Source organism: Alosa sapidissima, chromosome 7, assembly GCF_018492685.1.
Source record: "Alosa sapidissima isolate fAloSap1 chromosome 7, fAloSap1.pri, whole genome shotgun sequence".
Lineage (NCBI taxonomy): Eukaryota > Metazoa > Chordata > Actinopteri > Clupeiformes > Clupeidae > Alosa > Alosa sapidissima.
This window is the reverse complement of record NC_055963.1, coordinates 18,761,403-18,775,704: the sequence shown is the minus strand read 5'-3', so window position 1 is coordinate 18,775,704 and position 14,302 is coordinate 18,761,403. Positions and strand designations below refer to the sequence as shown.

The window sequence follows — 14,302 nt, the reverse complement described above, 5'->3', positions numbered from 1 at the left end:
TTGAACCCACACCTTTTTCAGGCTAGTGCATGCTAGCCCAGATCCTTCACTACTACGCTACCACCACCCCACTGAGCCTACTGAGATTCCTGCAAGTGGCACATTCAAAGGCTGTGGCTGTATTATTTTTATTAGGTTGTTTTTTTTTTTACATTGAGGTAAATTTATAAGCCATGTAAATGTATAAAAGTAGTGCAAAGAACTAAAGATGAATGGAATAGCTTCACGGCTACACTGACACACTTGTCTAAGCATCTTTCTGGCTGGCTTAGATACAGTTACCATGTTGGTGGAAACACAGTTGCGCAAGAGTCAAACAAGATAGGAGTTTTCTACCACCTACGCATTACGCACAGAAAGATACACACAAATAAGGGCACGTCCTGCCTCGTCCCTCTATTATGGAATGCAAAAGCATGGCACGTAACTCACGCTGCCACGCTGACTGGGCTGTGGGGTTGTTCGTCAGGTTGATAGTCCTCTGGAGGTGAAGGCAGGCCTTGGGAGTCAAGTCTTTCCCTCTGCAAAAGAAAGTAATAAAGTTGTGTTCTTACATAGCTTTTTTGTAAATAATCACTGCGGCCAGGTAGCCTGCCCCTAAATTTACATTTTTATTAATTTAGCAGACACTTTTCATCAAAAGTGACTTATGTCAATTCTATTACAAGGGATTACATTGTCCCCAAAGTGTTAAGTTCCTTGCTCAAGGGCATAACTGTGGAAGCAGGGAATTGAACCCACATATTTTCAGACTACTGCATGCTAGCCAAGCTCCTTAACCACTACGCTACCACTGCCACCTATTGCTCCCAGTTTGTTGGATCTGGTTATAGTAGGCTTGATGCCAACAGCACTTTATGGACATTTGTTTACAGCTGCATAGGAGAGCGCTTTTGTAACCGCAGCCTTACAGTCATAATTTATAGCTCATTTAAGGCTTCTTCTTGCCAATTCCTAGCTAGACAAATAGGCCTACTTGACAAACAAAAATGTCAAACAAAATGTAATTAATCATTTTGGCATTATTTAAAAGATGCCCCCCAGAGTGTATCACTGTAGCTTCCTGGCTACTCTAGCTGTTGGATGCAGCAACTCAAGCTAGGTAGCGCCAATGTTTTTTTTTTTCTTTCGTATCAACAGTCCTCGGTAACCTTGAGAAACAAACATCTATGTGAAAAAAAAAATCACTGGAGTTTTCCTTAGTCATGTCGTACCATTATGGCACAGAATCTTACTACCGACTCTGAGGTTGCCTTCACACTGGATCCGTTTGGACTGTACCCGAGTGTGGTTACTCCCCCCCAGCCCTGAACCAGCTGGTCTACGTTCACATTGCATTTTTGTTTGTGGTCCCGGATCCATTTATGTCAAAAACACTAGCTCCTTTTTACTAATATCGCTTGGCTTGGTTCTGGAACAGATAGCCTTCCAACTGCACCGGAGTCCTAACGGACCCTACCCCAGACCACTGTTTTCTATCGGACCCTGGTCTGTGTTCACATTAGCAAAAATCACGGAACCATCTGTCCAAACGAACGCGGGTCCGGACCAAATGGTCTAGTGTGAATGCGTCCTGAAGCACTACGTCTTTTTGGACACTTGAATTTTGACACCTCAGCAAACAGCCTTTATCAATGTTTAGTCTTTAATAAATATATAATGAGATCAGAGTGTGCGGCTACTCTCTCTTTAATCTGATAACCTCCTGGACAGCACTTCTACTTGGGTGTGCATTCCTCCTCCTCGCTTTTTCTTTTCGGACACTTGCCAAAAAGGCCTTCAGTGTATCCCTGTGTATCCCATTTTTGAAAAGCGGATAATTTTTCTAATGTAAAAGGGGCCCAATGCTGTGCCTTAATGTTGCCATTCTTCCATGGAATAAGGTGATAAAAAAGGGCCAACCTAAAGTAAACGATCACTGCCTTAGACACATGTTTGTTGAAACATCATGAGTGAGTTGACATGGAGAGGTGTGGTGATCTCAGTGCAAAATTTTTTTTTTTTTTTTAAATCCTCTGAAACTTCTGAATAGAACAACCTTCAACAGTTTTAATGCTTCACAGAGAGAGGATCTCTGGAAAGTCAGGCCAACAACAAATTATTTTACATTAAATGGAAGCACACATAAATAAGGTACAGTATAAGAGTTTTAAAATGATTAGCACTGCAGCACAAATTAAATGACAAATGTTGTGTTGATAATTGGAGAAAATGATTAAGTCTATCTGGGGATAACAAATATCAAGCATTTGACTCAGACTCCCTCAGACTTGCGGCCAATTTTATTCAGAAAATTCTTGGATAATTGGAGAAAATTATAAAGTCTGTCTGGAGATAACAAATATCAAGCAGCTTGGTGACTCAGACTCCCTCAGGCTTGCGGCTAATTAAATGTGTAACAGCTGGAGTAGGTGAGAAATCAGACATGGGATGAATTGCTGCCCCAGACCTGTTGTTATCAGGTCAGGGACAAATGTCAGGGTGTTCTGAGGAAGATGGAGGGGGGGGGGGGGGGTACCTGTCTCTGCCTGGCAGCTCTCCGGTCGCTGCAGGGGTCGTGAGCGTCAGGACTCAATTCTGGGGCATTCGCCTCCGTCCAGCCATGCTTGGCCTTGATTTCCTGTTTCTGAATGAAGCGTGCAATTTCCTGCAACAAGACACACACACACACACACACACACACACACACACACACTCTAAATGGATGTCCAAGGGTGGGTGGATGGGAATGATGGGTGTATGAATGGAATTCTTCCCATCAAGACCACCCCCAATACTCCAGAAAAAAGGCCACACAATAGAATATAATGGGATGGGATGGGGGGGGGGGGGGGGTCTCACCTCATCCTGGGCCTCTTGAGCAACCCTGAAATCTCCCTCCACGTACACCCTTCTTGGCGGGGATGACTGCCTGGGGCTCTGTGGAAATGAAAGACAAAACGCAAAGAGGAACAGGTCAGACGGACAAGTCAGTGTCTAAACTCCATGCCAAACACAGAGCCAAGCAACACAATGCTATCAACCAGAACCTTCTGAACAAACTTCTGCAGAGATCTCCAGAGGGAGGGTGGGAGGGGAAGGTGGGAGCATAGGACAAGAAGCTTAGAGGGCAGAGGTCTGGGCAGCAGACTCACCCTTCTGAGGAGCCGCTCTTCCTCTTCCTGGAGCCTGCGTGCCAGCTCCTCGTCCAGAAGCACCTGCTGCAGGTCCCCCATGGCCAGGGGGGGGCCCTTGGGCCTTACAGGCACACCTGCGGATGTGGAGGAGAGGAGGTTTTCCTTACAGAGAAGAACGGAGAAGGACAGGGGCTGCTGGTCTGCTGCTTAGCCCCAGGGTGAAAAAAAACACGACCTTAGAGGGTGTGGTAAAAGCAACCAGATTGTGTGAGTGATAAACTGAAGTTGGTTGATTTACTGTCGTAAAGGGAAACTTTGGATATATTCTCAGACACATACAGTACTGTGGAAAAGCCACATGGTGTTTAAGAAACCACATTGAACACTATTCATCAGAATCACTATGTAACAAACTTAAACATCACCACCAAAGGGGAACAGGTGTGGAAATTTAGCTTTAACTATAGTACTGTTCCAAATAAGTCCAAATGTATTGTGTTGCTTATTGAGCTAACCTGTTTATGACTTCCTAAAACTCCAGTAAGGAGGTTGGTATTTACCAATCTCTTCTTCTAAATATGTAAAAAGAACCCAGCCGCATCATGACCTTTTAAAAAGTTCCTTTAAAATTGTTCTTGTTCCCAATATATTGTTACATTTATTTTACATTAATTCTACTTCTCCTGAAAGAATAATGAATGGCATCAAACATAAGAAGCATAAACATTTTCACAGTACTGTGCGTGCTTCGAACATCAGCCTCGGCCTTGATCTTTATAAGCATGAATCACCCCCACCCCTAGCCATAGAATAAAGTCCATGACGTAAAACCAACAGACAGGCAGATATAATTATGAAGTAGTAAAGAAGGGAGGTGTGAACAGCAGGAACTGAGCTGACCTGTAGCATGAAACAGAATCAGGGACATTGAGTCAATGGACTGGAACATCAAGAGATTGAGAGAGAAAATGGACTACGGAAATTATCTATATTAGAACCCAAGAAGAATGAAATGTACAAAAAAAGAAATTAAAATGTATCAAGATTAAAATGTTTTTTTTTTCCTTTTTTTAATACACGTTGCATGTAAACACCCAATTTCAAAGCAGTTCTGGGTTTATATACACATACACAAACCACCAGAGAGAAAAAAAAAAAAAAGACACACACACACAATCCCTTATATGGACTGCGGGGTTAAGATCAAAGGCATGGTAAGTTTTGATGATGAAAGAGAGCAGACAGGCAACAAACAGATGCAGAGAGATCTACAGATGCAGATATGACAGGTAGGCAGGTCAGGTCGGTCGGTTAGAGTAGGCCGGCCAAGAGGATTGAGCCATGGCGCCAGGGTTACCTGTGTCGGTGGTTCTGTGTGAAGGTGTGGTGTGACTGCCCACTCTCCTCTCCCACACGCCCTCCTCCCCCGAGCTGAACCCATCCTCACCGCCCGGCCCCCGATGCCAGTGCCCCGCTGGCCTGCGCTCGCTGTGGCAGCGCCGAGCTCCCGAGGAGTCCCCCTCCTTCCTGCGCGGGGCCAGCTGGTGCCTTGGGGAGTCGAGGTGGCCTCTGTGCTCTCTGGAGCTCCGGCAGCTCCTTCTGTCCCAGGCTGACCGCTCCCTCAGGCCAGACCCCTCCATCGGCTCTTCTCCACGCTCCTCAGGGATGCAGCGAGAGTTGGAGGTACCGTTCCAGTGGTAGCCGTTGCTACGGCCGTCCCGGAAAGAGTGTCTCTGGCTCCGCCTGGCGTCACCGTGGTAACTGCGCCTGGCAAAGGCGTTCCTTTGCAGGGGTGGAACCTGCTGTTGGCGATTCCAGTTATCGTCACTTGGATAGGTCTGATGGCCCCTGCTTCTGCTGTTAGCCAGCCGTGATTCTCCGTTGTAAGTCACCACACCACCCCTTTCCCTAAAGCCTTCATAACTTCCTTCATACGCCCGTCTGCCATCGCTGTGGTAGCTGTTAGAGCGCCTCCTGTCGTCTTTGAAGTGTACATGCTTGTCGCTGCTGTGACTCGAGGCCCAGCTGCCAACGCGCTCCAGCGGCCGAGCCGGTCGCCCATCGCCCGGGGAGCTGTAGCGGACGCTGGCCGAGTGCCTGAGAGCTCGGGGCTCGGACCTCCACCCTCGCTCGTCTCCGTAGCCCGAACTGCTGCGCCGGTCCTCCCCCCGGTCCCCTACGCGGCGGCAGCTCTGGCGGCGCTCGGCGGCATCTTCCTGCTCCTGGCTCCGCACCACCCTCTCCAGCCTGCGGAGGGGCGAGGCAGGCAGCTCATCCTCGGAGCTGCAGCTGACGTAGCCCTGCTCGCTCATGTCCTGCTTGATCAGGCGCAGGGCGTCCGCCCAGCTGCCCGAGAAGGGAGCGCCTGGTGCCACGGTCTCCGCCGGGCCCACCACCGGGGTCGGCCGGCTCCCCCGCCTTGGAGGCCTGTCGTCAGGATACCGGTCATCGGGATACTGGTCATTGGGATACCGGTCATCGGGATACTGGTCATTGGGATACCGCTCATCGGGATACCGGTCGGGACGGTATTCCGAATCAGAGGGAGGAGAGGGCGATGGGGAAGGCGAGAGGGAGGGAGAGCGTCTGTCTCTGGGTGGGTGCCAGTGGCGTGGGGGCCGGTCATGCTCACAAGCCCAGGCGTGATCAGCGTGGGTCGGATATGAGGGAGCAGCTGCACCGGTGCCATCTTTAGTCAAAGCCATAACCATGCAAACACAACACAAAGCAGGAGGGGATGAAGGGGTGGGGGTGAGGTGGGGTTAACGGTTAGGTGAGGGCAGGTGTTTCACAGATTAGCACAAGGTTCAGTCAAAACATTCAGTAGAAAATGAGAGGTGACACAGCAGTGCAGTCATCATGGTTTAGCAGGGCAGCAAACAACAAAGTGAAAGTTTTCAGGCAGGCATGCTTTAATGCTACTAGTCTACATTTATCTGGATGAAATTGGAAGAGTGAGAATGTAACTGGAATATAAACAACAAACAACAACAACAACAACAACAACAACATTCTGCAAGCACTTAGCATGGTGTGTAAGAAAGCAAAAGTAAAAAGGAGAGTTAATGGGGCAGGTTACAGAAAGCACCCAAGACACTATGCAAAACCAATGTGTTTAGTAGGCCTACTCAGGTCACCCAAACATATTGCTGGAATTACCCATCTAACATCATACACACATTAAGAAGTTTTTTATTGAAGCTTTACATTTTGTCATCAAAACAAAGATTTTGTGTTTTTTCTTTATTTTTCTTTCAGAAAGTTCACCCCCCTTGAGGAAGAACACGAGGGTGTCAAAGGCAGACACACAAGCATCGCTGACAATCGTCTAGACAACAGGAGGTTTTTTTTTTGGTCGCCTGAGGACAAAGGATTACACCACTCATGTTTTTCCCCCTTCATTCTGCCAGCATTCAAGACAAAACCTCGGTTTAGAGCAGACAACAGCTCTACGATTTGAGGGGCAGATGTTTTAGTTGTACAGGACAGCTGAACAGCTGACTAATTGTGCACAAACTGTCAAGGCATTTTAAAATAATGCTACCGGAATATAATCAGACAATAGAGAACAGAAGACAGAGCAATGATATGTTAACATTGAAGGAACAGAAAACTGCAGACAAAGGAGAAGGAGTTCTGGGGAAACTAGATAGAACATAGAACTGACAGAATCTACTGTGACCTATGAGCATTTATCAAGTCATTCAAGGGCAAAGGTTTATATCAAATGTCAAGTTTAAGCATCTCTTAGTCATCGGATTTGATGACGCTTAAAAAATGCTACGTCAAATGCTACATGATGACTAGATCGCTCAACTCGCTCGCTCGACTTGATCGCTCACTCGACGTGGGTCAGCTTTGAGTCATCCGATAATCACATTTTTGACTAATGGCCTCATATGACCTGATGAATGCGGAGGATAGAGTGCCCTTGGGTTCAGAATGCACTGGGATGATGGCCGACTGAGGAACTCCTGAGGGAGATCAGCTGTTCTGATGAGTCAGACGGCAGGAGAGCGTGGCGCGTGGCGCGTGGCACTGACGAGCTGAGTCACGCTTTTAATGGAAAGAGCATGTGATGCGAGCACCGCCGATAGAGCTGATATAATCTGACACAGCAAAGCTCACACACGCGCGCACACACACACACACACACGCACACACACACACACACTCGCATATACACACTTCAACACTTCAATGGTCAACACATAAATTGCCTCCTTTGTTGTCCCCTAGTGGAGTATGCAGTGATGGGATAGAAGGACCTGTTCAAAGTACAGGAGTGAAAATATACCTCTCCTCGCACTCGAGTGACAGCCGCCCCTCCGTCTGGCGCCTAGTTCTTCCTCTTCCTGTATACGCTTAGCGATTTCCTGTGAGAGAAAAAAAAAAAGAACTAAATACACAGAAAAATATGTGGTCTGACTGAGAACCTCACAGATAAGGAACACGCTCATGAGACACATTATTGGTTAAGAGATTATTTCAGACAAGTCTGGGAGAATAATTTTAAAAAACAGACGCCAACACACAGACTTTTATCTTTTATTTGATTTTCTTCCAGTGACAGTTCCATTTAACAGGTAACATTTTCTTGGCCCTCTTAGCAGCCTTATCTAACATATAAGTGCAGATACAGAGGGGCATGGATAGAAATGCAGTGGAGTTGCTGTCTACAGTGTTTGCACCTGTGTGCGTGTGTGGGCAAGATGAAACTGTTTGCACAGACGAAGCCCACCCAAACTATGAGTACAAGACGAGTAATGTTGAGAGGGTAAGACGTGGGGGGGAGTGTGGGGGCTTGACCAAAACTAACACTCTTAACACTGTTGAGCATCATCTCCACCCTCTCTGTATGTGAATCTTGAACGCCTAGGCTCACAACCCAAAACCCACCCACGCACTAGCCGTGTCACACGTAACGTCACACTGGGGAATTTCCGAACCATCAAAGGGCCTTGTGGCGGTGGTGCTGCTGCTGCCACCACGCTCCTCTCTCTCACACATCAACCCACCGACATCTCAGACACACAGCTCAAATAGCCTCTAGGTCTGACCTACACGGTTCGCAAAACCCTGAGAGAGAGAGAGAGAGAGAGAGAGAGAGAGAGAGAGAGAGAGTGTGTGTGTGGCATGGCTATACATATCTGTGGGTGGTCTTACAGTGATGACTGTGTTTTCCACCAAATTTCCACCTGCCTCTGCACTGCTAAAGGCCATTTACTGTAGAAAGCTGTACATGTACTGTAACCCTTCAAACAGGGCAATTCCACCATAATGATATGTTAACTTCAGCTTCATCAGCTTCTTCCAACTTGCACAAAAAGCATATTATGTTTGAGAAACCGCCCGTTGGTAGACATGGATTAAGACTAATCCTACACATTTATCTCACACAAGTGATGACAAGCATCAATGAAGATCTCCACTACAAAAAGGCCTAATCCATGTTTGGGAAACTGGTCGACCTACCAGTCATACTACCAGTAAAACGTTTGGACACACCTTCTTGTATGTGGGTCTCTTTTTCTGAGTAGTCTTACATTGTAGAGCAAGACTGAAAACTCAGAACAATGAAATAACACACAAGGTAGGGATGTTTCATATTTTAGGCTCTTCAAAGCAGCCAACTTCTGCGGTGATGACAGCATTTCATATAATAGTGTCCTCAACAATTGGAACAATTTTCTATAAGTTCTGAAGCAGTTCCCATACATATTGAGCACTTCTAGGCTACTATTCATTCACTCATGTTGATCAAGAAGAGTTTGGCATGACAATCTCATAAAGCTCTCAATGATGTTGATAGTACTGTATGCAAAGAAGTCATAAAGGTAATCAGAGGCTTTGGAACACTTTGAAGGTTTTAATTAATAAAACATACCTTGTTTTCTTGTGTTGAAAAAACTAAATGCGTGTTGTGTATTAGATTCTTCACAACAGCCTTTATTTACCTTCATGACTGCTTTACACAATATCAGTATCACTATAACAAGCTTCATGAGATAGTCATCTGGAATACTTCTCAATTAACATAAGTGAACATAGTTTTGTTCAGTTTGTTTCAGTTTTCTTTTACAGTGTATAAAGAGTCAGAAAGAGAAAGACATAAATGAGTAGATGTGTCTAAACATTTGAATAGTCGTGTACATGTCTGGGCCTTCATATACCAACAAATGTGTGACTGCAAGCTATGGCCACTGCAGTGATACAGTATCACTGATTGTTTTGGAACAATGTTCAGTGACAACATGAGATGAGATTCTCAGTGTGAAAAAGTGGAAGATGAACGGCAAATACGACGTGTAGTTCCACTCCTATCCACAAGATGTCACTGTGACATTGCCCTATTTGTACAAAGCCAAACCGCCACTTAAGACCTGCTAAAACCACAAACAGTCATACTAGATATTCCCATCCATGTGGTTTTACAAACAGCTTTCTAGAGATGAAAATATTCTCAAATTCAGATAATAATTGCATAACGGAACACTTTCGGTTCACTACATGAAAACAAAATGCACCGCTCAATTAAAAACAAGCAATAAAATTTACCAGCAGGTTTTGCTTAACTAAGCTCTACAAGCAGTAGAGAAGTCAACATGACTGAATCTGCCCGTGTCTACTGGTCTAATAGCACTGCCATTAGGAGAGGTGCAGCGTTTGAATATGCAAATGTGACCTGCCAGCACAAGGCAGGAGGAAGTGGCTTCCTTACAGCGCGTAATCGAAACCCCCTCAGACGAGCGGCACGCTCCCTACCACACACTGAGATGGAGCACGCCTAGTTCAAAGGCTTTCTTGGGCTCCAAACCCGGGGCAATTAGGGAGAGCTGTCAGCGCAGCAGTGATCATGGCTTCATTAGTGAACCTTAGAAGTTCCCACATGTGCCCAGGTGTGACTGGGGGGGGGGGGGTGTCACTCCGCCTTGTGCCAACTTTTTGATGCCATCCTGAGGGGAGTGTGTCTGTAGGTGCCAGCCCCTTAGGTGAGGCAGACTGGCAGTGAGCTGGCAACGGGGCGGGCCGGGCATGGCGGGTACACTGGCAGGCTGATAGGCTGGCACAGCCACACAAAGGTTGGTTCACTCTGGGAGCACAGACTGATGTTTACTGCACAGGCTGAGTCCAAGGGAAACCAGCTACGTGTCTGAGAATTCGGTACACTCACTCTTTACGAGCCAACAATAATAGCCATATTTATTCTGCCCTTAAAAAGGTGCCATGTGTAAGAATTGAGGTAAAAATATCCAAAAAATTAGCTACACGCATAAAAAAAATGAGAAGAAATAAGGGCGATGATGTCATTAAAAAAATGACAAGGTATAGTGCTGCAGAGATATCAACCTGAATTAGCATGCTAAATTACTAGCCACAGCCTAACAGTATACTGTTTGGTTAGTAGACATTCTCTGGTTCAAGTACACCCACAAGCCGTGCAAGTTATTCGTGTATTGCAGTTTGGCTGGCGGTTATGTTGCCCGCATACCGCCTCTCATGGCTAAAACTGGTATTATGACACCTGTCGGGCTGTGGCTAGTAATTTAGCATGCTAATTCAGGTTAATATCACATTGCACTTTTCTGCTTTTTTTTGCACTTCTGGTTAGATGCAAACTGCATTTCGTTGTCTTTGTACTTGTACTCTGCACAATGACAATAAAGATGAATCTAATCTAAATTAGTTTTTAAGATACAGCGCATGAGCGGGGTGTGCAGCAGGGGTGGAAATGAAATTTTGAAAATGAGCACATCCACTAGCCAATGGTAGGTTTTTCGTCCAATTCACCAGTCACTCAATATTAAATTATTACTCTGTGTCTGAAATCTACCTGGATGGTGCTCATTTTCATCCCTGGTATGCAGTAGCAGATGGAGAGAGAGCAAAGATGTTCAGAGATGGAGTTGATCTTGTATTCCCTCACACCTCTTCTGCCAGCTGGTCCCATTTTTTCGGGCACTTGGCATCCCTGCCCCCTCGATCCTCTAGTCGGCACCGTTCAATGCCTTCACATTAGGACACAAAGCCGGACTGGCGATATGCCACAAAGTCAGCGCCCACCAGCTGAAACCTCCCACTAAAAACAGGCACAAGCTCAGGGCTTTGCCCCCAACGTAGTGGAAAAATTGAGCAATGCCAGTATCGCAGGGGTTTTTTTGACCTCGGCCACCTGTGCAAGAAGCGGCAAACTGTGGGTGCCTTACTGCAGAAAAACAATAACAGTCCTTCTTTCTTTCTCCGTCTCTCAAACTCTCTGTTTTTGTGTCTGTTAATCAGTGTCTATCTGTGCGTTGGTCGGTCTCTCGCTCTGTGTTTTTCTAGCTGAAATGACAACATCCTGCTAGCCTACCACCTCAGCACACAATTATCATCTTGAAATGGCAACTGGGCTCTGAAGCATGGCAGGGGTGATTAGAGTTAGATGACACAGCCCAGGTGGCTTCTGGGGACTTAATTAAAAGCCTGCGGAGGGGTGCATAAATATTTATACCTCAAAACAGTAAACAGCCACTGATCACACTGGCTTGGTGAGGCTGAATACTGTGGTGTTACGAGGATGCTCCGTTGCCCTCAGTGTGGGCAGAAAAGAAAAACAATTATCCGTCATCATCAGGTGGGAAGAGGAATTGATGTGGAAGGCTGCGGCCACTGAAGGCCCATTTACGGCTTTTCTTCACATGGTAAGGGTGTGGTTAATTATACGGTGGAGTCTGCCAAAGCCACACATCAATAGTCGGGTCATTAAGGCAGAAAGATTAAATGAGAAAGTGCTCTATGACTATGACCCACAGCTCCTGTTCTCTACCGCCAACAAGGAGCCTGTCTACACAAGCACAACACACTCACATAAATCATAGACTTTTTTTTACATGACATTACAGCTTACAGAAGCTTTTTTTTTCTAAAAAGAGAACACATGTATGAAAGCATGTTCTCTTCTGTGACTAGCAGGCATTTTTCCACCTAGTGTTTCTAACAGTACCTGTGGTTTGTGTGTCTGGTACAGTTGTGACTGATTTGAATAGATGACCCCACCCCCCTTTTATTCATTCAACAGAAGCTTTTTCACCAAAGTGGCTTACACGTCAATTATATTACAAGGGCCACTCTTCCCGGAACAACTTAGGGTTAAGTGCCTTACTCAAGGAAGCCGGGAATTGAACCCACATTCTTTTCAGGCTACTGCATGCTAGCCCAGCACCTTAACCTCACTGCCCTGAGGCAGGCCAACCCAGAGCTCCTGTTCTCTACTGCCAACAAGGAGCCTGTCTACACAAGCACAACACACTCACATAAAACATACTTTTTTACATGACAGCTTTTTTTCTTTTTAAAGAGAACACATACGAAAGCATGTTCTCCTCTGTGACTAGCAGACATTTTTTCCACCCAGCATTTCTAACAGTACCCAGAGCTGTGGTTTGTGTGGTGGTGGTCTGCAGGTACTGTTTTGACTGATCGGAATAGATGAGCCCAACATCCTTCAGTGGTGTAGTCTAGTTAGCTGTACTGGGTATACTGTGTAGCAGCTAGCTGTAGTGGGTATACTGTGATCAACCCCAAATGTTAATACGCACCCTTGCCTATTTTAAGTGGGTATACTGAGATAGTGATGCTTTGAGGTGGGCGTATTATATAGACTACACCACTGATCCTTTGTGAGCATCTGTACACTAGCTCCAGCATTAGCCTCACTTCTGAAGCAGTTAACAAACCACATCACATCAGTAACACCAGTGTCATTTTAGCCAAGTCTCTCGACTCGGCGGTCATATTGCAATGCATTTTGGGCACTTATCGGGCATCAATTTTGGGCAGAGGTGCGCGTGCAGAAGGCATCATGACACCAATCTCGACACATGATTGGCACAATATATTCACAGCTTTTGGCAGCGGAAGAGGCAGAATATGTGTAGATAACTGCCATGTTTGCGTTACAAACAACCCCAAACATTTCTCTGAGAGATTATCAGGTAATCCGGTGTTTTTCACTAGGGAATAAAAACTCACTGCTAAAGACTACACTATGTCTGAGTCACTTTTGTGTAAATTCAAGGGATACGGTCTATATTTGTCCAAACATGCTGGAGTCCACATCATCTGATTGATGAGGAGTGGTTGTGTACTGCCCAGCCCTATAACTACTAGTTCTGATGTGAGTGCCAACACCGTGCCCATCTCAGAAACACTCCTCTCCCAAAAAATGACCTCCACAAACGCTCCTCTATGGATGAGCAAGCCCTGATTTCAAACCATCCTTCAGGAAGACTCCCCAGGCCGTCCGCCAAAGCCGCGACATTTACACAAGCAGAGAAGACGTACAAAAGCAGACAAACACACAGCTGACAAGTGAAAAGTTTCACTTGCAAATGCCAGCCCTGCCATCTCCTGCATGTTAAACAGGACACCATCCCAGACATTGAGACGGATTCTGCTGTAAAATGCCCACATCTGAAACGCCACACACAGCCTTCTGTGCTGATGGGAGGCAGATGCAGCACAGTGCACAGACAGCTGCAGGGCAAACACACACACACACACACACACACACACACACACACGCCTCTCTTGTGGTTGTAAGGGTCAACGCTGTTGTCTTAAGCATACAAGGGAAGTTTGCTCTGCCAATCCCACTACACTGAGAGCCACTGCAGGCTGACAGCGGTGTTTACACACAGGAAATCTGCTACCAGTGTGTTGTATTAAATAGATGGCAAAGGTCACAACTTCTCTGGTGTGCTAGGTTTACCCTAGTCAAGGTGGTTGGTAGAAGTAGCCTTTGTGTTGACACAGTGTGAAGACTTTGAGTAGGGGGGCCTGAGAATAGGTTAGGCAAGTCCTTACTCACAACACAATAAGCACGCAACGAGTGACAAACAATGACTATGAAGTCAACAGCAGTCCACTAAGCAATTGCTCACTGTGCATCATCCACATACCCAATAATTAAGGTAAAAAACAGAATGATGTGTCCCCACTCCCAGGGCATAGACTGATCTTACTAAGCAGGCCAGCTGGATTAGATCTGAGGAGCGTGCTTACCTTGCCTAGGCCCTAAATCACCCTGTCTCAAAACCATGTGCACTGAACCATCAACATCCTGGTCTGAGTTGCGCTTTAAAGGAGAATTCTGGTGTGATATTTACCTAAAGTGTGTTGAAACATAATACCGAGTGTGAACG

At 46.1% G+C, this 14,302-nt stretch overlaps 1 protein-coding gene across 3 annotated transcripts in view; it reads right to left on the bottom strand.

Annotated features, from left to right (window-relative positions):
* The window catches only part of LOC121713706 (serine/arginine repetitive matrix protein 1-like), a 32,083-nt gene that overhangs the window by 1,937 nt on the left and 15,844 nt on the right, over nt 1-14,302 (bottom strand). For all 3 annotated transcript variants that reach the window (XM_042098552.1, XM_042098551.1, XM_042098553.1), the window contains exons 6-11: nt 7,414-7,492; nt 4,474-5,805; nt 3,135-3,250; nt 2,842-2,919; nt 2,519-2,647; nt 433-521 (exon numbers count right to left, since the gene is read on the bottom strand). In XM_042098552.1, coding sequence (XP_041954486.1) covers nt 433-521; nt 2,519-2,647; nt 2,842-2,919; nt 3,135-3,250; nt 4,474-5,805; nt 7,414-7,492 — 1,823 coding nt within the window. The remainder of the gene's footprint in view (nt 1-432; nt 522-2,518; nt 2,648-2,841; nt 2,920-3,134; nt 3,251-4,473; nt 5,806-7,413; nt 7,493-14,302) is intronic.